General features: G+C 34.3%; 1 protein-coding gene across 1 annotated transcript in view; it reads right to left on the bottom strand.

Moving 5' to 3' along the window:
• KLHL1 (kelch like family member 1) overlaps positions 1-23,671 on the bottom strand; it is a 402,761-nt gene that overhangs the window by 118,176 nt on the left and 260,914 nt on the right. Inside the window, exon 6 of the mRNA XM_039473260.2 lies at positions 21,803-21,989. Within this exon, the coding sequence (XP_039329194.1) occupies positions 21,803-21,989 (187 nt within the window). The remainder of the gene's footprint in view (positions 1-21,802; positions 21,990-23,671) is intronic.

Raw genomic sequence — 23,671 nt, 5'->3', positions numbered from 1 at the left:
ATTCAGGACATAGGTGTAGGCAAGGACTTCATGACCAAAACGCCAAAAGCAATGGCAACAAAAGCCAAAATAGACAAATGGGACCTAATCAAACTCCACAGCTTCTGCACGGCAAAAGAAACAGTCAGTAGAGTGAATCGGCAACCAACAGAATGGGAAAAAATTTTTGCAGTCTACCCATCTGACAAGGGGCTGATATCCAGAATTTACAAAGAACTAAAGCAGATCTACAAGAAAAAAACAAACAAGCCCATTCAAAAATGGGCAAAGGATATGAACAGATACTTTACAAAAGAAGACATACAGGAGGCCAACAAACATATGAAAAAATGCTCATCATCACTGGTCATCAGAGAAATGCAAATCAAAACCACACTGAGATACCATCTCACACCAGTTAGAATGGCGATCATTAAAAAATCGGGAAACAACAGATGCTGGAGAGGATGTGGAGAAATAGGAACACTTTTACACTGTTGGTGGGAATGTAAATTAATTCAACCATTGTGGAAGACAGTGTGGCGATTCCTCAAGGACCGAAAAATAGAAATCCCATTTGACCCAGCAATCCCATTACTGGGTATATATCCAAAGGATTATAAATCATTCTACTACAAGGACACGTGCACACGAATGTTCATTGCAGCACTGTTTACAATAGCAAAGACCTGGAACCAACCCAAATGCCCAACGATGATAGACTGGATAGGGAAAATGTGGTACATATACACCATGGAATATTATGCAGCCATCAAAAACGATGAGTTCACGTCCTTTATAGGGACATGGATGAACCTGGAAACCATCATTCTCAGCAAACTGACACAAGAGCAGAAAATCAAACACCGTATATTCTCGCTCATAGGCGGGTGTTGAACAATGAGAACACATGGACACAAGGAGGGGAGCACTACACACTGGGGTCTGTTGGGGGGAAATGGGGGAGGGGCGGGGGGTGGGGAGGTGGGAAGAGATAGCATGGGGACAAATGACAGATACAGGTGAGGGGACGGAAGGCAGCAAAGCACACTGCCATGTGTGTACCTATGCAACAATCTTGCATGTTCATCACATGTACCCCAAAACCTAAAATGCAATAAAAGTATTTGAATCAAAAAAAAAAAAAAAAAAAAAAGAACATGGCTTCTGGGCACTGAAAGTCCCTTGTTCACAGACTCATGGGGGATGATATAAATAAGAATTTAACTTAACTCATAGGTATATTTTTTAATTCTAAAGATGAATACAAAAGCAGATACCCTGTCTTAATTTAGTTCTTCCCTTGGGATGCTTGGGGAAGGAAGTTTCTCCTCTACAATATCCCTTAGCAAGACAGTAAGTGGCTATCTATTTCAGAAGAAAATTCTTTGTGTGTGAAATGGAACTGAATTTTGGCTGACATGATTTTATTCATAGTTCTGAGTTGTTTCTATAGCCGTGTGCAAACTGATGACCTTGAACAAGTAATCTCCAGTGATATACTTCAAGTTCAAAGAAAAAGTGCTGAAGTGGAACCAAAGTGACTGAAGGGAGTTACTGAGGCAAACATCAAGTAGGGCAGTACTCAAAAGGGCAAATATGAAAAAAATAATGCTTTTATTGTATCGCTTTTCTTCAGAAAAAGTCATACAGTATTTTAATGTAATTTCTCCAACCTAATTGCAAATGGTCAGGTTTCTTTGACACAGAATTGTAAGTGAACCATTTTCTTTATTAAAGCTCTAGGATGATTACTATTAATTAAATGCAGCAAAAATTATCCAACTGTAGAATTGCAGTATGATAGGCTGTTCTTTAAAAGTTCCTGATAGTGTAGCTTGTACAGTTTAAGCCAAGAGGGTAAAATTCAGGTCAAGATAACTCATTTTCCATTTTTACCTTGCAACAATACAGATAATGCAAGGAATGATTAGATGAATTCAGGATGAATGATCTGGCCAAGTCCTTTGAATACGAAAAGAAAAATATCAGGAGTTTATCCCTAAAGTTATGTAATTTATTAATTTAAATTATATGAAAATCTGAGGCATGTACGAAACATTAAAATACTACAATTCACCCTCCATAATAAAATGATTCAATCTAAAATCTCTGGGAAATTAATCTTTTATTTTATACTTAAAAATTAAAGCTGCTCACTTTCTTCTATTTTTCTTTATCATCTTCCCATCACATTCTTATTATTAGGCACACTGAGAACATTTTCTTTAAGTTCATGAAAGATTTAGTGCTATCTGAACAGACACCTGCCTGTTAATCAAAATCAGTAATTGACCTATGGCTGTAAGTAGTCCTTCAACAAGGAGGCAATGCAAAAAAAAATGTAGAAATAAAAGAGGCTTTTATATGCTACTCTGGCCCTGACATGCCATCAGTATACTTAGGAGTTCTTTACCTAGGTTCTGCTTTTTGTTCACAGCTATCATGTATAAGGTGATAAGCAGAACAATGTGATAATAACATTTTATTATTATTTTCTCTGCTTTAGCTCCAAAGATCAGTTTGAGAGTCTCAGCTTTTTAGTTGGATTACTCTTTCTTTAGAATGAAATAATCTGTCATGAATGCGTTTGTCGAAGCCAGAGAGCTCTCTGCTTGCCAGCTGTCATTCGGTATGTAGGAAAGTTCACTTGACATTTGTTTTCCCATGTCAAGAAGAGGTCAGTCCCTCTAAGAATCTCGATTCCCCGTTAGCCAAATCAAAAGAGGGCTGCTCCTTCCACAGGCTTGTGTCTGTTAAGTGGGATCTTGCAGTGATGTTACCTGATATTTGCCTCAGTAGCCCGATATCCCGCTATTCCAGTCTTATTTTTCCATATCCAACTGTGTAATTTTACATTGCCTCCTCAAACATAGATAGTCCTCATATCATTCTGGTATACATGAATTTCAGTTACTTATGGTTTAGTTAAGTAACACCAGTACCAGAATAACAGGTTATCATAATATATTCACTGTGAATAATTACATTGAGCACAAACATTACTACTAACTTTTCAATCCGCGAGTCATTACTCAACAGATTCCCAACACCATCAACAACTCATCCTGTCAATTCTTTCAAAGTCTGGAGGTGATCATTATCAAGTTCATCCGCAGGCTTCTGTGTTTACTCTCTGTCTCCTAATGATAAGCTTGCTATCATTTTACAAAAAATAAAAAAGAGAATTGAAAACGGAAATTGGCCAGTGGAGACCTAAGTTAGTATAAAAAGGAAAAGTGATTATACTAGAAGTGAAATTCGAATAGCATCACAGACTTTCATAGCAAGTTAGTTGAGAATTGCCTCTGGTGATTTAACCTCATCCTTTACTCCCACTACAGGGATGCCTGTTCAAGGGACATGCATGCAGGCTAAGCTTGCTCTGAATACCTGAAAGAATGCTCTTAGGCAGAAAAGGGGGTAGAACAGGTTGCCTGTGGTGTAATATTGTAAACTTGCACAGAAACTGCCCACTCCAGCTGCTGATAAATGAGATTTGGGTCAAACAAATGTGACATTTGGCACTAGAAATTTCCAAGAAAAATACAGTAGAGTTTTATTTTCTTCTATAATAACGTTCTAAAACTTCTTTTATTTGTAAAGAGAAATAGTAAAAGTCATAGGCATTGCGGGTCACGTTGTGGGTTTCTTTGTTGCAAGCACAGGACCCCTAGAGACTGAAAGCAGCCACAGACAACAGGAAAACAAATGAGTGAAACCCAATCAAAGTTTATGAATATTAAAATTTGAATTTTCAGAATGAAAATTTCATTATGTTCTTTTTTTTTCAATCATTATAATGTACAAACTATCCTTAGTGCACATACCATACAAAACAAATGGTAGGACAGGTATGTCCATAGTTTGACAAATCCTGCTTTAAAAATATCCATCAATTATAAATTACTAGGAGAAAATGAAAATGAAAAAGCTTACAAATGTTCACTGGTCATAATAATTTATTTATTTATGTCTTTTTTTTTTTTTTTTTTTTTTTTTTAGATAGAGTCTCATTCTGTCACCCAGGCTAGAGTGCAGTGGTGCTATCTCAGCTCACTGCAATCTCTGCATCCCTGGTTCAAGTGATTCTCATGCCTCAGCCTCCCAGGTAGCTGAGATTGCAGGCCCCTGCCACCATACCTGTCTAATTTTTGTGTTTTTAGTAGAGACAGGATTTGCCATGTTGGCCAGGCTGGTCTTAAACTCGTGACTTCAGGTGATTCTCCCACCTCAGCCTCCACAAGTGCTCGAATTACAGGTGTACCACCACACTTGGCCTTGGTCATAATAATTTTAAAAACTCTTCATTTTTATAAAAAAATTAATGAAATTGTCAGATAGCAACTTGTATGTTTGATTGAACTTATCAAGTGACCTTCCCTGCTACATAAAATATTAACCCTGTCCCCTCATTTTGTACTCCTCATTCCCGTTTTTAGCTTTTACTTCTGTAATGACCATCACATCAACTATTTCACTAACTTTTTTGCTTATTGCCTCATGAATAGAACTTATGCTAAAACATGGCGGGGATTTTTATAGTTTTGTTCACCAGTCCTAAGAACAATGACTAGACATTAGTAGACACTCAATGAATATTTGTAGCAGAATTAGATAATCCCAAAAGAATGAGTTTATAATTTGGATACCCAAGAAACATATAAGAAATAGACAGTAAAAAGATACAATTTTAATTCTATTTCAAAATTAATAACTTCTAATTATTGAAACAAACATTTTTAAAAGGTCATGTTTTTAATTTGGGAGAAAATGTCAACAGAATTATCAGAAAGTGACATTGTCTATTCAATACATGAGCATCTAAACAAATAACTATATGATACAATTATAATTAGTCAGACTTCCAAGTATATGAAGTCATTATTTATTTCTACCCACACTTCCGAGGTGGGCGTTGTAATGGTCACCAGTAGAGATTCTTGAGCCACATAAAAGGAATAGCTCCAATGGAGCCACTTACAAAAATATTATAAGTGCAACAAAAATACCTCCAATTAGAACCTTATGACAACAGACCAAGAAAGAATTAAAAGTAGTATATTTGTGAAAATAATGTATGTGTATCATTGCTATACAATATATTCAATTATATTAACCTTATAATGAAAAATAACTAGTTTAAAATAATTACCTGATAAAGATTAGATTGATATTGACATTAAAATTTTGATGCACATATAATTTAGAAAACAATGACTGTTTAGTGGATTTAGAAGATATATGTGCAATTCAGTTATTCAAAAATATAAGCTTATTTTTTATAACTGAACTCATCTTGTACATAAGCTTTCTTTCAGGATAATCAGTTTAGAAGTCAAAAGCTGGCTATCAAGAGCTTACATTTTAAATGTGTTTGCTTTGTGAAGCCATAGAAGCCTCACCTCTAATAAACAGAGGTTTAAGTGTGAAAGAAATTACCACAAATAAATAATGTAAGTCATAACATTTCAAAATATGGCTCCTGTAATTATTTGTTGAATCAGCATTTGATTAAGTTGTTAACTTACAACCACTTCACATGTAAACCTGTGTTCTTGCATCAGTATATATATCTCAAAATATCTCAAAGAAATAGGGAATGTTATTATTCCCATTTTGCATATGAGAAATGCAAAAAAAAAAAATTTAAAATACTTAGGTATACTACTAAAGTTTGTAAGTCTCACATAACTTTTCAATTTTATTAAAATAAGTGAATATCATGCACCCAAAGGTATTTGGGGTTGTTGGTGAGGAGTTGGTAGGCTCCAAAGTCTATATGTAAGCCCAAAATAATAAAATAATTAAAATAAAATAATTAAAATTGTTTTTTAAAAAATTATTTACATTTCTGATAAATGTATATTAGAAATTGGGCTAGATAAATATACAAACATGTACAGCACTATATATTAAAACTTCAAATCTAGTATGGAAATCTATTTTTAGCTTGGTAGTTTGTTGATGATACAAAATGAAATACTTTGTTTTCTTTTGTATAGTTTACTTTTATATAAAATAAAAAGTAAGTCATTAAATGTAGGACTCTATTCCCCACACTACATGGATTCTGGGACTTCCTGAAGTATTAGTATTTTCACTTTTCTTACTTCTTGCTTGCATACTCCAGAGAAATTGAACTTGGCATCACTCTCATCATTGAAATTGTTTTTTTTTCTGTCTTTCTCTCTCTTTTTCATATGGTTAGATGCCTTGAATAATGTGTATAGTTGATATGACTCCAGTGTAATATAGAAAATTAAATGTTCTTACCATTTGGGTATTTATTAATAAGTTTTGCTTTCAGTATTAAATCACTTCTTAGTGTGTATATCATTATGTGTATATATGTGTATATACTACAATCCACAAGTGTATGTCTGTATTTCTGAACCACATTAAGGGCTGCATGTTCATGGAAGCATCATTTAAAAGTCAGGCATCAAGAATACCTGAGTGTGAAATAGAGCTAGCATAAAATTTTTAAAAGGCTTTGACATTAAATAAAAATGCATGCTATAATTTTGTTATAGCAAAGAATATTTCCATGTATAAAATTTCCCTAAAGTCCGGGTTGTTATGCCACGTATGAAATGTTGTTAGTAGAAAAGACCATGAAAAATCAAACGGATTTATAAATAAATAGCCATAAAGAAAACAGCACTTTTTTGTGATTCACTCAGTGACATATTGATACAGTTCCCCAAAAGACAGTATTTTCTCTGATTTTTTCATGAATATGTTTTTTACAAGGTGAATGACATTATATCAGTATACGTGTGCAGTGACCCCCAAAATACCTGTACATGACTGTTTACATCAGCTTTATTTATAATAGCTAAAACTGAAAATATTTCAGGTTTTCATCAACAGGAGACTGGATAAGCAGATTACTATTAATAAATTAAAAAGAATAGAGACATGCACAACAACATAAATGAATCTCAATATGCTAATTGAAAAAAACTTAGATAAAGAGTACAAAGTGTGTGATTTTCATTTATATGAGCCCAAGAATAGGCAAAACTACCTTAAGTTGAAAAAATATTCGAAGTAGTGTTGTCTTTGGAGATGTGGAAGGTGAGATGAGCTGGGAAGAAATATGAGGAAGCTTTCTGGGGTAGCAGTAATGGTCTCTAGCATATTTGGTGTTTGGGTTAAAAAGCTGTATCCATTGTGAAAAGTCACTTAAAGGACCACTTAAGATTTGCACATTTCAATGAATGTAAATTTTGCCTTGAATCTCTAAAAAGTAACCTGAATCTAATGATAATAGGTATGCAGATATGTTTAGGATCAAGGGCAACCATGTTTACAACTTTGAAATGCATTAAAAGTTGATGAGTGATAGAAAAATGATAGATGGATAAGTATGTGATAAGGCCATGTTGCATACTAGTAATGGTATAATCTAGATGAGACTATGGATGCTAACTGTATGATTGCTTCATAAGATACAATTTATTTATCTGGCTTGAAATTTTTTTCTTCACACAGTACACTTGAGAACTGATTCTAGTCTCCAAAAAAATTTTAAATAAAAATAATAAAAATTAACGTATGTCAAGCTTTTAGCTGACCTTTTAAAAAAGTCATTCTTAGCATATCTCATCATTAACAGGTTAAATGTGAACAAAGGAGTAGAAGAAATAATACAAATTTTGTAATTACACACAATCCTAGATTTAAAGTCTACCATAACTACTTACTAAATTGTAGAAACTAATAGTTTCTACTTAATCTCTTCAAAATCAAAATGAGCTTGAAAAACACTCTCCAAATAAGTTTGTTGTAGGAAGTAAATAAAATTTTGTATATGGTGTTATTTGGAAGGAGGTATTTAAAATAAAAGTCACTGATGTGAAAATAACAGGATACGGGATTAATTTGCAGCTCCCACTTGGATGTACAGAGCAGTGTGAGGAGACTCACATCATGAAATTTGGCTCCAAGAACTAAGCAGGAAAACCAAAGAATTCACAGATCATTTGAAAGAAGTGGCTTGCCACAGCAAACCCCATGAGGCAGCTAGAAAGCTGTGAGTGCCCAAAATGTGAGAGGGCAAAGTCAGCCTCCAAGCACATACCCTCACCTCACTGAGGGAATCTGAAAATCCAGATCACAAAGGAAGTATTTAATATATCTAGGGCTGAAACAAATTTATAGAACCAAGTCAAATATAAAAATAGAAGAAGCATAAAGAGTTCGGTAAGTACTCCCAGTGACCAGGGAAGCGATTTCTAACTTCATCTCCCTGGGGTCCTTGGGGAGGGCAGCCAGTGGTATTGGGAAAGGACCACAGGGAGAAGGAAACCTCCAGCTAAATTTTCTAATACTTTTGACTGAGTGCAAATATCCTGGGTACAATCTAGGGCAGGGTACAAATGGGAAGTACAGGTCATAGGAACACAAAGGCCACCCCAGGTGGGGAGCAGTGAGGCCTAAAAACCCTGCTAGCTTTCTCAGCTGGAAGGCTTGTAGCCTGGGGCAAGATCTCAGCCCTGATTACCGACCTGCTGCTTGGAAATAAACTCAGTGCTGATGGTGGGGCAGGCAAGTTGGGACTAAGACTGGCCTTGCTGGCTGTGTGGGACCTGGGTGAGGCTGTCACTGACAGTTTTCTAGCACTTCTCTTGCAACCTGTGTGACACAGCAGAAGCAGCCATAATCCCCCTGGGAAAGTAACACCATTGGCCAGAGAAACTCCACCCCCCACAGTGGCCACAGAGTCTGAGTTCAGACATGCCTAACCCTGCACCCATCAGGTCTTACTGTACCTGCTCTGGTAGTTAAGATGAAAGACATAATCTCTCTAAGGCCTCACCCATTGCCTGAGAAACCCAAGAAATCTTGTATACTTATCCAAAGTATACTTATCCAAGAAATCTTAGGGCAAGCTTATGTCAGCTGATGCTCTTTTGAAAGTGTCACCTCCTGGCTAGAGGCCAGCAAACTCCTAGTATAACCAGTATATGAGGAAACCAGCACACTAAACTCAACTACAACCAAGGACCATCACAGAGTTCACTTCACTCCTCTACTACTTCTGCTGGAGCAGGTGCTGGTGTCTATGGTTGAGAGACCTGAAGACATATCACATTACTGGACTCAACAGACACACCCCAGTACCAGCGTGGATTATAGTAGGTCCAATGGGTGGCTAGACTCAGAAGAGCAAAAGCAATCACTGCAGTCTAGCTCTCAGGAAGCCCTATCCCTAGGGGAAGAAAGAGAGCATTAAGGAATTATTCTGCAGGACAAAATAATCTCAGCAGCAGCTTTTGAGCCCCAGATCTTGCCTCTGACATAGTCTATCCAAAAAAAGAAGAAACCAGAAAACAATTTTGATAATATGACAAAGCAAGGATCTTTAACACCCTCAGAAGATCACACTAGTTCACCAACAATGGATCCAAACCAATAAGAAATCTCTAAATTGCCAGAAAAAGAATTCAGAAGGTTGATCACTAAGCTACTCAAGGAGGGAGCAAAGAAAGGTGAAAAAAAAGTTAAAAAAATTAAAGAGCTGTGATGCAAAACGTCAGGTAACCTATAAAAGAAAATCTAACAAATTAACATCACTTATCTCAACAGAAACCCTACAAGATAGAAAGGGTTGGGGTCTTATGTTTTGCTTCCTTAAACAAAATAACTATAAGCCAAGACTTTTGTATCCAGTGAAAGTAAGCTTCACAAATGAAGAAAATATAAAATATTTTTTAGACAAAGAAATGCTGAGAAAAGTTGGCACTACCAAGCCAGCACTACAAGAACTGCTAAGAGGAATCCTTGAAATAAAACTTCAAAATACACCAAAATAGAACCTCATTAAAGCATAAATCTCACAAGGCCTATAAAACAATAATACAGTGAAGAATAAAAAACCAAAGTATTTGGGCAAAAACTAGCACGTTGAATGGAATACTACCTTGCATGTCAATATTAACATTGAATGTAAATGGCCTAAATGTTTCATATAAAAGAATCAGAATGGGAGAATGGATAAGAATTCACTAACCAAGTATCTGCTATCTTCAAGAGACTCATTTAACTCATAAAGACTCAAGTAAACCTAAAGTAAATGGGTAGAAAAAGATATTCCATGCAAACGGACACCAAAAATGAGCAGGACTAGCTATTTTTATATCAAACAGAATTTAAAGCAACAACAGTTTAAAAAAGTAAAGAGGGACATTATATAATGATATAAGGACTTCTCCAACAGGAAATTATCACAATCTTAAATATATATGCACTTAACACTGGACCTCCCAAATTTACAAAATTTATATATTACAATTATATTACAAAATGTGTATTACAATTACTACTAGACCTAAGAAATGAGATAGATGGCAACACAGTAATAGTGGGGGACTTTAATACTCCCCTGAGAGCACTAGACAATCATTAAGACAGAAAGTCAAAAAAGTAACAATGGACTTAAACTATACCCTAGAACAAATGAACTTAACAGATATTTACTTAATATTCTACCCAACAACTGCAGAATATACATTCTATTCATCAACACATGGAACATTCTCTAAGATAGACTGTATGATAACTCACAAAACAAATTATAACAAATTTAAGAAAATTGAAATTATATCAAGTACTTTCTCAGACTGCAGTGGAATAAAATTGGAAATCAATTCCAAAAGTAATCCTCAGAATCATGCAAGAACATGGAAATTAAGTAATCTGATCCTAAATGACTGTTGGGTCAACAGTAAAGTCAAAGTAGAAATTTAAATATTATATAAACTGAATGACAATAGTGACAAAACATCAAAACCTGTGGGATACAGCAAAATCAATGCTAAAAGGAAAGTTCATAGTGTTAAATGCCTACATCAAAAAGTTTGAAAGAGCACAAACAGACAATTGAAGGTCACACTTCAAGGAGCTAGAGAAACAAGAACAAACCAAACCAAACAGAAGAAAAGAAATAACAAAGATCAGAGTAGAACTAAATAAAATTGATAAAGAAATACAATAGATAAGTGAAATGAAAGTCTGGTTCTTGGAAAAAATTAACACAACTCATAGACCATTAGTGAGATTAACCAAGAAAAGAATAGAAAAGATTCAAATAGGCTCAATTAGAAATGAAACAGGAGATATTATAACTGATAACACAGAAATACAAAAGATCAGACAAGACTACTATGAACACCTTTACACACACAACTAGAAAATACAGCAGAGATGGATAAATTCTTGGAAATATACCACAGACCTAGATTAAACGAGGAAGAAATAGAAACTCTAATCAGACCAATAACAAGGAGCAAAATTGAAATGGTAATTTAAAAAAATTACCAATAAAACTAAAGTCCAGGACTAGGTGAATTCACGGCTGAATTCTGTCAGACATTCAAAGAAGAATTTGTAACAGTTCTATTGAAACTATTCCAAAAGATAGAGAAGGAGACAATCCTCCCTAAATCATTTTATGAAACTGGTATCACCCTAATACCCAAACCAGAAAAGGACATAACAAAAAAAAAAGAAAAGAAAAGAAAACTACAGACCAATATCCCTAATAAGCATATATGCAAAAATCCTCAACAAAATATTAGCTAACTGCAACAGCATATCAAAAGATAATCCACAATGATCAAGTGGATTTTATCCAGGGATGCATGGATGGCTTAATACATGCAGGTCAGTACATGTGCTACATTAACATAAACAGAATTAAAAACCATTACATCATCATCTGAAGAGATGCAGAAAAGCATTTAGCGAAATCCAAAATCCTTTATGACTGAAACCCTCAGCAAAACTGGAATAGAGGGGATATACCTTAACATAATAAAAGTGACCGGGCACAGTGGCTCACATATGCAATCCTAGCACTCTGGGAGGCTGAGGCAGGTGCATCACCTGAGGTCAGGAGTTTGAGACCAGCCTGCCAACACGGTGAAACCTGGCCTCTACTAAAACTACAAAAATTAGCAGGGTGTGGTGGCAGGTACCTATAATCCCAGCTACTTGCGAGGTTGAGACACAAGAATTGCTTGAACTTGGGAGGCAGAAGTTGCAGTGAGTCAAGATCATGCCACTGCACTCCAGCCTGGGCAACAAAGAGAGAAAGTCTGTCTCAAAAAAGAGAAAAAAGAGGGGGGTGGGGAGGATAGTAAAAGCCATCTATGACAAACCCACAGTCAACATCACACTGAATGGAGAAAAGTTAAAAGCATTCCTTCTGAGAACTGGAACAGGGCAAGGATACCCACTTTTACCACTTCTATTCAAGATAATACTGGACATCCTAGCCAGAGCAGTTGAACAAGAGGAACATATTAGGGCATCAAAATCGGTACAGAGGAAGTCAAACTGTTGCTCTTCACTGATGATACTATTGTACACCTGAAAAACCCTACATACTCATCCAAAAAGCTCCTAGATTTGATAAATAAATTCAGTAAAGTTTTAGAATACAAAATCAATGTACTCAAATCAGAAGTACTACTATGCACCAACAGCGACCAAGCTGAGAATCAAATCAAGAACTCAACTCCTTTTAAAATAGCTGCCAAAAAATGATATAATATACTTAGGAATATACCTAAGCACGGAGGTGAAAGACCTCTACATGGAAACCTCAAAACAGTGCTGAAAGGAATCATAGATGACAGAAACAAATGGAAACACATCCCATGTTCATGGATGGGTAGAATCATTGTGAAAATAAACATACTGCCAAAAGCAATCTTAAAATTCAAGGCAATTCCCATCAAAAGGTTGTCATTCTTTGCAAAACTGAAAAAAAGAAATCTTTAACTTCACATGGAACCAAAAAAGAACCTGCATAGCCAAACCAAGACTAAACAACAAAAAAAGCAAATCTAGAGGCATCACATCACCTGACTTCAAACTATACTATGAAACTATAGTCACCAAAACAGCACAGTACTGGTATAAAAAAAGGCACACAGACAAATGGAACAGAATAGAAAACCATAAATAAAGCCAAATACTTAGAGCCAACTGATCTTTGACAAGGAAACAAAAACATAAAGTGGGAAAAGGACACCCTATTCAACAAATTTTGCTGGGATAATTGGCAAGCCAGACGTAGTAGAACAGAACTGGATACTCATCTCCCACCTTATACAAAAATCAACTCAATATGAATCAAAGACTTAAATCTAAGACTCAAAATCATAAAAAAATGTAGAAGATATTATCAGAAAAATTCTTCTAAACATTGTCTTAGGCAAAGACTTTATGACCAAGAACTCCAAAGCAACATAAGATAAATAGATAGAACTTAATTAAACTAAGTATCTGCATAGCGAAAGAAATAGCAGAATAAACAGAAAATTCTCTGAATGAGGAGAAAATCTTCACAAACTATGCATCCAATAAATGACTAATGTCTAGAATCTACAAAGAATTCAAACAAATCAGCAAGAAACAACAATTCCATCAAAAAGTGGGCTAAGGACATGAATAGACAATTCTCAAAAGAACATACATACGTTCCATCAATACCTAGTTTATTGAGGGTTTTTAGCATAAAGGGCTGTTGAATTTTGTCAAAGGCCTTCTCTGCATCAATTGAGATAATCATGTGGTTTTTGTGTTTGGTTCTGTTTATGTGGTGAATTACGTTTACGGACTTGCGTATGTTGAACCAGCCTTGCATCCCAGGGATGAATCCTACCTAATGGTGGATAAGCTTTTTGATGTGCTGTTGCAATCGGCTTGCCAGTATTTTATTGAAGATTTTTGCATCTATGTTCATCATGGATATTGGCCTGAAGTTTTCTTTTCTTGTTGAGTCTCTGCCAGGTTTTGGCATCAGGATCATATTTGTCTCATAAAATGATTTGGGAAGGGTTCCCTCTTTTTGGATTACTTGGAATAGTTTCAGAAGGAATGGTACCAGCTCCTCTTTGTATGTCTGGTAGAATTCAGCTGTGAACCCATCTGGACGTGGAATGTATCTCAAAATAATAAAAGCTATTTATGACAAACCAACAGCCAACATCACACTAAATGGGCAAAAAAACGGAAGCATTCCCTTTGAAATCTGGAACTAGACAAGGATGCCCTCTCTCACCACTCCTATTCAATATAGTACTGGAAGTTCTAACCAGAGCAATCAGGTAAGAAAAAGAAATAAAGGGTATTCAAAAAGGAAAGGAGGAAATCAAATTGTCTCTATTTGCAGATGACATGATTGATAAGCAACTTCAGCAAAGTCTCAGTATACAAAATCAATGTACAAAAATCACAAGCATTCTTATACACCAGTAACAGACTTAAAGAGAGCGAAATCAAGAATGAACTGCCATTCAGTATTGCTACAAAGAGAATAAAATACCTAGGAATACAACTAACAAAGAACGTAAAGGACCTCTTCAAGGAGAACTACAAGCCACTGCTCAACGACAAGCCACACGAAATAAGAGAGGACACAAACAGATGGAGAAACATTCCATGTTCATGGTTAGGAAGAATCAATATCGTGAAAATGGCCATACTGCCCAAAGTAATTTACAGATTCAACGCTATTCCCATCAAGCTACCAATGACCTTCTTCACAGAACTGGAAAAAAACACCTTAAACTTCATATAGAACCAAAAGAGAGCTCGCATAGCCAAGTCAATTCTAAGCAAAAGGAACACAGCAGGAAGCATCACACTACCGGACTTCAAACTATACTACAAGCCTACAGTAATCAAAACAGCATGGTACTGGTACCAAAACAGACATATAGACCAATGGAACAGAACGGAGGCCTCAGAGAAAACACAACATATCTACAACCATCCGATTTTTGACAAACCTGACAAAAACAAGCAATGGGGAAAGGACTCCCTGTTTAAAAAAGGGTGTTGGGAAAACTGGCTAGCCATGTGCAGAAAGCAGAAACTGGACTCCTTTCTGACACCTTACACTAAAATTAACTCCAGATGGATTAAAGACTTAAACATAAGACCTAACACCATAAAAACCCTAGAAGAAAATCTAGGCAAAACCATTCAGGACATAGGTGTAGGCAAGGACTTCATGACCAAAACACCAAGGGCATTGGCAACAAAAGCCAAAATAGACAAATGGGACCTAATCAAACTCCACAGCTTCTGCACAGCAAAAGAAACAAGTCATTAGAGTGAGTCAGCAACCAACAGAATGGGAAAAAATTTTTGGAGTCTACCCATCTGACAAGGGGCTGATATCCGGAATTTACAAAGAACTAAAACAGATATACAAGAAGGAAACAAGCCCATTCAAAAGTGGGCAAAGGATATGAACAGACACTTTACAAAAGAAGACATACAGGAGGCCAACAAACATGAAAAAATGCTCATCATCACTGGTCATTAGAGAAATGCAAATCAAAACCACATTGAGATACCATCTCACACCAGTTAGAATGGTGATCATTAAAAAATCTGGAGACAACAGAGGATGTGGAGAAATAGGAACACTTTTACACTCTTGGTGGGAGAGTAAATTAGTTCAACCATTGCGGAAGACAGTGTGGCGATTCCTTAAGGACCTAGAAATAGAAATTCCATTTGACCCAGCAATCCCATTGCTGGGTATATATCCAAAGGATTATAAATCATTCTACTATAAGGACACATGCATACGAATGTTCATAGCAGCACTGTTTACAATAGCAAAGACCTGGAACCAACCCAAATGCCCATCGATGATAGACTAGACAGGGAAAATGGGGTACATATACACGATGGAATATTATGCAGCCATCAAAAACGACGAGTTCGTGTCCTTTGTAGGGACGTGGATGAACTTGGAAACCATCATTCTCATCAAACTGACACAAGAGCAGAAAATCAAACACCACATATTCTTACTCACAGGTGGCTGTTGAACAATGAGAACACATGGACACAGGGAGAGGAGCACTACACACTGGGGTCTGTTGGGGGAATGGGGGAGGGACGGGGTGGTGGGGAGGTGGGGAGAGAGAGCATGGGGAGAAATGTCAGAAATCGGTGAAGGGGAGGAAGGCAGCAAATCACACTGCCATGTGTGTACCTATGCAACAATCTTGCATGTTTTTCACATGTACCCCAAAAGATAAAATGCAATTAAAAAAACATATATAAATGGCCAACAAAACAAATGAAAAAGTGCTGAACATCACTAATGATCAGGGAAATGCAAACCAAAATCACAATGTGATACCAGTTTCCTCCTCCAAGAATGGTCATTATCAAAAGAAATAAAAAATAAAAATAGATGTTGACATGGATGTGGTGAAAAGGGAACACTTTTACACTGCTGGTGAAAATGTAACCAGTACAACCACTATGGAAAACAGTATGGAGATTCTTTAAAGAACTGAAAGTAGATCTACCATTGGATCCAGCAGTCCCAATACTGGATATCATCAACCTAGACAGAAATAAGTCATTATATGAAAAAGACCTTTGCATATACATTTTTATAGCAATACAATTTGCAATTGCAAAAATATGGAACCAGTCCAAATGCCCATCAATCAATGAGTGGATAAATAAATCATGGTGTTTGTGTGTGTGTGTGTGTGTGTGTGTGTGTGCCTGTGTGTGTGTGTGTGTGTGTGTATATATATGTGTATATATATATATATATATATATATATACATATATATATACACACATATGTCATGGAATATTAGTAAGCCACACAAATGAACCAAATAATTGCATTTGCAACAACCTGGATGGAGTTGAAGACCATTATTCCCTGTGAAGTAACACAGGAATATCATATGTTCTCATAAGTGGAAGCTAAGCTATGAGGACACAAAGTCCTAAGAACAATACAGTGAACTCTGGGGACTTGAAGGGAGGAATGAAAGAGTGGGGGTTGAGAGATAAAAGACTACACACTGAGTACAATGTACACTGCTTAGGTGATGGGTGCATCAAAATCTCAGAAATCATCACTAAATAACTTATCTATGTAGAAAAAAATACCACCTGTTTCTAACAAACCTACTGAAATAAATACATACATAAATTTATTGAGAGGAAGAAAAAATAAAATTACAATTAGTTATATATATTTGTATGTGTGTCATTGATATAATATTTATCATTTACAAATAATTAGTCACTGAGAAAAAATATTCTAGATCCATAAAATTATTTTCTGCTTGAAGGATCCTATGGGAAGTGTTGTGTAGGTAACAGCAATATTCTAATTATATTTTGCTTTTCACATCTTCAAAATATTACAAAGGTGAATTTTATATTAACACAAAGTATATATTGATAAATAGTATGTTATACTTCAAAGTGAATTCATAATTAATAAATACATGTGAGACTTGTCCATTTTGGATATCAATTTAGAGCAGTTAATTGCAATTTAAGTTTAGTAGATGTTTACTGAAAATCTACAATTGATCACAAGTGTTATCACAATTAATAATGTTTCTAAAATTAGAAACATAGAGCTTTAGTTGCCAAGTTGTCTATCATTTGAAAAAAGAGAATTAATATATAACAGGAGAACAAATGAATATTCAGTAATTTGTACATGTAGTTTTGAATATTTGCTAATGATCCCTCAGATCTAATACATCTATCAATTCCTGTTTTGGCTCCATATTTTGAATTGCACTCATTATTAGAAGTGTGAGATTTGATCGAATTGTTAATAAATAGTCATTTACATTGTAATTAGAGCCGTTCTAATTTAATACATGATATGATTTAAAATTTGAGGTGGGATTATTTGCATTTTAGAGATATAGACGTTATAACTGAAAATAGTGCTATTAAATTTGTGAATACTCCAAAATTAATTAACAATGAAAATATCAATCAGCCTACTTTACAAATATGTAAAATGTTTCAAAAATTTCAGATTTTTAATGGTTTAGTTATAGACAAAATATCTACTTCCCCAAAATTATAGGACATAAAACAAATGAGAAAATCTATGGAGTAAACTTTAGAATAAAAGAAACAGGACTCTTCTGCTTGTTGGATAATAGAAGACTCGGACTGAAATGCCCTCTAATTCTAATGCAAGTCCACCTGTGCACATTACAAAAATTTATTCGCATTGCTAGTCTTACACGTAAATAAGAAAAATTTTTGGCACAAAATGTTAAAGGAACAATGAGATGAAACCTGAGAAAAAGCTAAAGGAATACAGCATTTGTGGACAGAGGTTTACAACCATAAGATCTGGAGCATGTGCCTTGGGCCAAACACAAGGTGGAAGAAAAAGGAACCCAAGATGCTACATTAAGCCTGGATGGTTAAATGGGGCTGACATGGCTCTAAGTTAGTGGAGCCCTTGGTTCTGGGTTGAAGCAGGTTCAGGCTCATTGGAGGAAAGGTCTGCAAAATTTAGGCCCCTAAGAAGTGCCAGAGAGTAAAGAAAATTAATTATGACTTTAAAATAGTATTACCTAACACAGAAGGAATCAAACTAACATGAGTAAGAGTTGTCAAAAACAGCAGTTAGATGCCAACTTTTAAGCCCCAAGATATAAAGTAAAATGTGTAATTATTAAGAAATAATGGACAGAATAAAAAAATAAGCCACGTAGGATAAGAACATTAAAATTCATAAATATGTAAATCTGAAAAAAAATTCAAGAAGTTTCAGAAATAGATAACCCGAAAATTACAATACACAAGGGCGTCTGCTTTTAAACATGATGGATTAGTTTATATCAGACAAACTGTTCCCACATGAGTACCTATAAAGCTTCAGTTCATGGTACAAAATTTACCTGTTTTAAGACATTAGAGACTAAAAATACAGCTAACACTTAAAAGGCTGAAGTCCCAGAAAGAGGGGACATGAATGAAAATGAGCCTGACATTCTTTGTCATTTTTGCCTTTAGAAATGATTGATTCACAAGCAGCTCTAAGCTTAGAGACCCTGCAATACATGTGAACTGAGGCTGCTGGGCAGTCTGATGGGGCTGAAAAGACACAAATTGCAGTTAAGGGCAATCAAGGTAGTCAGGACTTTAGACTCCTATCCCTCAGAAAAGAGAAGGGCAAGGCAGCACTGCTTGTGTTCTCTGGGCATTTGCTCATCTCAAAGATGTACACAGCAAGAGGCAGAAATCCAGGCAGAAAATGGAAGCTAAGATGCTAAACTTAGTTTATAAATAGTTGTAAGGCATAGATTTATCTCAGAACTAGGCAGAGCAAGTTCTGAGTTAAAAATGAAGTGGCATTCAGGGCTTACCAAGAATGAGTGGTCTTGGTATAAACACTGAAAGCAAAACAAGAGTAAATCAGTCCTCACAAACACAAAATCTTAGCCTCAAATCATCCAATTATGGTTTGGAAGAAGGCAATTTTCTTGTACTGTAAATGTCCGGCTAAAATAAGTAAATTTTGTTTTAGAAAACTTAATGTTATCCAGAGCATCTGTATATTTTCTTATACAATAGCCATCATTCTTTCAAACATTACCAGGTGTGTTATGCCACCTACTAGATATTTACAGCAGACTGCTGAAGTATTAAAATTATTTCCTCTAAAATAAATGACAGGATTGTACCATAGGCTGTTACTACTGTCCAAACTATGCTCAAGAAACTGAAAAAAATTCAATAATTAGAAGAGAAGATATTAATATATCAGCATTATTACATGTGATTAAATGCACAAAATATTAAAATACAAAAAAGTTCAATCTCCCTACTAAGAGGAGAAATGTAATGATGTAATGATGAACACTTGGGGATTCATTATACAACTCTATATTTTGTCATGTTAAAACGTATTCATATAAAAATGTTTTTTAAGACAAAAATTTTTTGAAGAGACAGTAAAACTGGCACTCTGTATAACTTGGGAATATCATAAATTCTTATATGTTTTCTAAAAAGAAATAAGCTTGTATGTCCCAAAAGCTTTCCTTTCCCACCTACTAATTTTGTATGTAGGCATTTATTTAAGGAAATATTCTGAGGTTAGGATAAATTTGTATGTGGATGCTAATGGTGGCATTATTTATATAAAAAAGAATTGAATCCCAGTAAAGTGTTTAATAATAGGTTTAGGGTCAAGCAAACAGTGACATTTCCATGTGAATATTAATTAGCAATTTGAAATGTCTTTCAAAAATTTAATAACATATAAATTCACACATACGATATAAGTAATGACTACAAGCAACAAAAGTAACAATTTCAAGAACGTTAGTAATCTAAATATACCTATACTTAGGTACCTAGCTACATAATGTCTTAGAGAGGAAGTTGAATACCATAATAAATAGGTATATTTCTATAGAAATATATGTAGTTATATGCATAGATATATAGTTATATATATAACTATATATGAATGTGTTTTTATATATACTTGAAATATATTATGGTTAATTATATCATTTATTAGAAACAAAAATATTAAAATTACATTTTCCATATTATTTGTCTTGCATATAACTATATAGCTATACATCAATATATCTATACATGTATATACAACTATATATCTATACATATATTTTTATATACACAATTATATATCTATACATATGGTTTTGGGAGTAAACATCAAAATCATCATCCAGATTCTTTTGGGAAAGAAACTAACCCAGATGGAAAATATTATATTGTACTTCAAAGAAGTTTCGAGGGCTTTGTTACTTCGATAGTACTGTATTCTACGATTTAGTACCTTCTCCCAGGACCATTATTCTTTTTTACAAGTGCCTATATCTATCCATGTGATGGCAAACATTTTGCCTTTTTATTTTCTTGATTTGCTATTTACTTACAAAGGAATCTCTTTTCTTTAGGCTTCTTCATTTTCATATGTTAACACTCTTGTGCTCATTTAATGTGATAATTACTAGATTTCAACTTCCCAGTTAGAGGAGTTGCACTTCTCCAAAAATAAACTATGAAAACCATTTAACAGCCATAGGATATCTTTTTGACAGATAAAAAATGAAAATGTGTCATTCTCTATTGATTATATAAGTTTTTTCCTTTTAGCTATAATTTTGAAATCTCAGTTCACAATGCTTTAAATTTTTTTTGTTCTGATTTATCTTAATAACAATTTTTTTAAAAAGATGTTGAATATTTGGTCATACTCTATTGTTGTCAATTGCAGTTTTTTATGTACTTGAAATATATTATGTTTAAATATAACATTTATTAGAAACAAACATATAAAAATTACAGTTCTGCGTATTAGTTGCCTTGTGTATTTGTTCACGAAAATTAAGACAGACATAAGAAAATCTGAAGAGGACAAATTTTTGGAGATTTTTCTGATAACTCTGAAAACATAAGAATAAAATCTTGAAATGCATATGCTCAGTTTTTAAACACGATTCACTTTCTTTTGAAGGACTAAAATGATAAACACAATTAAACTTATACATTATAACTTTCATCATTTGTTTACTTTTTTTGTAATTGTCTATTTATTTACCAGCCTTCTATGTGAGATTCTCAACTTCTCAAAGATAGAGATTCTCTTTATAATTGAGATCCCAACAAGCATTTGCCTGGATATCACATTTCTTAGAATTGAAATACCATTTCAATATATCCAACACGTTACTTGGCCTGTGTTAAGTGATTCAAATCCTCCTTTTATTTTATATGAAATCTTGTATATAATGTACAAGAAATGAATAAGGAACATAAAGATGAGTAAGAAGCAGAAAGCAACTACAAACCAAAAATAAAAGATGACATTTAATTTCTCCCTTAATCTTAAATCATAATAATTAAAGCTAGATTTATATAAATCATATGCAATTAACAATTACAATATTAAAGTTGCATAATGGTATAACAGAGGGTGTATAGTTATAAGGATCCTGAATTAAATACCTTTGTTGTTATCCATTCCTCCTACAGCATACAAAGTTCCAACTGTAGATTTTCTGGGTTTAGTTCTCGGACTTTGCATTAAAGTTCTTCTTTCTGGCAATAGATGGTATTTCATTGCTTCCAGAATCAGCTTTTGACATTCCAGATCATTCTTAAATAGTGCATGGTTTTCTAGGTCAGCCAATATCTGTGAATAATACACAATCACTGTTAATAATGTTTTTAGGGATGAACATTATGTCAGTACTTAGAAGTTTAATGTCTATGATATTATCCTTCGAGGGATGCAGCATGTAGTAAGAAGTGATTACAGTAACAAATAAAAATAGGTAAAATCAATGGCTTTCAACAGAAACAGAATAGATATTATTTTTGATTCAATATTATTTATTATTTTCCCACATAGAGTAAAAATGTATTTATCATGATCACTTGTTTCATTCACTTTCCTTTTATGAAAGCTGTTTGAAAATCAAGGATAGTTCCGTGTTGGCCATAAACATGTCAGGTAAAGGACATTTAAAAATAGACTTCAACAAATTAAGCCATTACAAGCTTATCATAAGTATTCATCTATTTAATTTAAAATGTTTCAAGTATAGTTTGAAACTCTTTTAAATTCAAAATAACTCGATAAAGATGAAGAAAATTCTCCTCATAACATCTCTTTAATTGTACAAGGAATTTAAAAGTTGTGTTTTAGGCAAATTAGTAGTTTCCAATGGTGAAAATTTTATAGCTAAATTTAGCAACTGAGGGACCAATAGAGTGAGACCAGTAGTTTTAAAGCATATTATGTCTATTTTTTGCTATAATAGGTTATTGTCTCTGCAAATTATTTTGTGAACATTTATTTTTGCACACATCCAAAGTATCTTTTATTTTCCTCTTTCTCTCTCACTCTTTAGATTTTTTTCTCCTTGACAGTTTTAGTCTATCCTTTTCTTTTTCAATGGATCCTGTTTCACTCTGAGTGACAATAAAATGTGTCCCATAGATTTAAAAATTAATGAGTAAAAAATTTAGCATTTACTCACTGACCTAAACTGTACCACATCTGTACACAAATGTTCATTGAGTGAATAAAAATGGCAGCATGTAACTAAACAATGTAACTTAAAATTTTTAAGCCTGCTCAATATATAAAACTATTAGTAGTATGATAAAGAATATAGAAACACATAAGATACACAGTATACATTTTTTTTTTTTAGATGAAGTCTCACTCCCTTGCCCAGGGTGCAATGCAGTGGTGCAATCTCAGCTCACTGCAGCCTCTGCCTCCGGAGTTCAAGCAATTCTCCTGCCTCAGTCTCCTGAGTATCTGGGATTACAGGTATGCACTTCCATGTCCAGCTAATTTTTGTATTTTTAGTGAAGACAGGGTTTCACCATGCTGTCCAGGCTGGTCTTGAACTCCTGACCTCAGGTGACCCACCCACCTCTGTCTCCCAGATTACTGGGATTATAGGTGTGAGCCACCACACCTGCCCCAGCATAGATTTAAATCTGCATAAGAAGTGTAATGTTACTTACTAGAGCTAAAATATTTTAAAGTAATAAATTTTAAAGAAAAATACAATGTTCAATGTCCATAGAGAAACACATAAAAACATATTATGAATTATGTATTTCAATATATGACATGGAAAACAAAATAAATAAGAATAAAATAAAATAAAATAAATGTGTCTTGTATTTCTGTAAAATGACCAAGGTACTCTGTATTCAAACACTATTTTCCTTTTTATGAAAAAAATATTGTGTAAAATGTAACTTTGGCTTACACCTACTCATTTTGACAAACTAAATTTTTTATAACCACTGTAACCTATTGTTGTTTATTTTTAAATTATTACTTGCAACGAC

This window comes from Saimiri boliviensis, chromosome 16 (assembly GCF_048565385.1).
Source record: "Saimiri boliviensis isolate mSaiBol1 chromosome 16, mSaiBol1.pri, whole genome shotgun sequence".
In the NCBI taxonomy this organism is placed as follows: domain Eukaryota; kingdom Metazoa; phylum Chordata; class Mammalia; order Primates; family Cebidae; genus Saimiri; species Saimiri boliviensis.
Note: the sequence above shows the minus strand (reverse complement) of the source record. Positions and strands in the feature narration are given on the sequence as shown.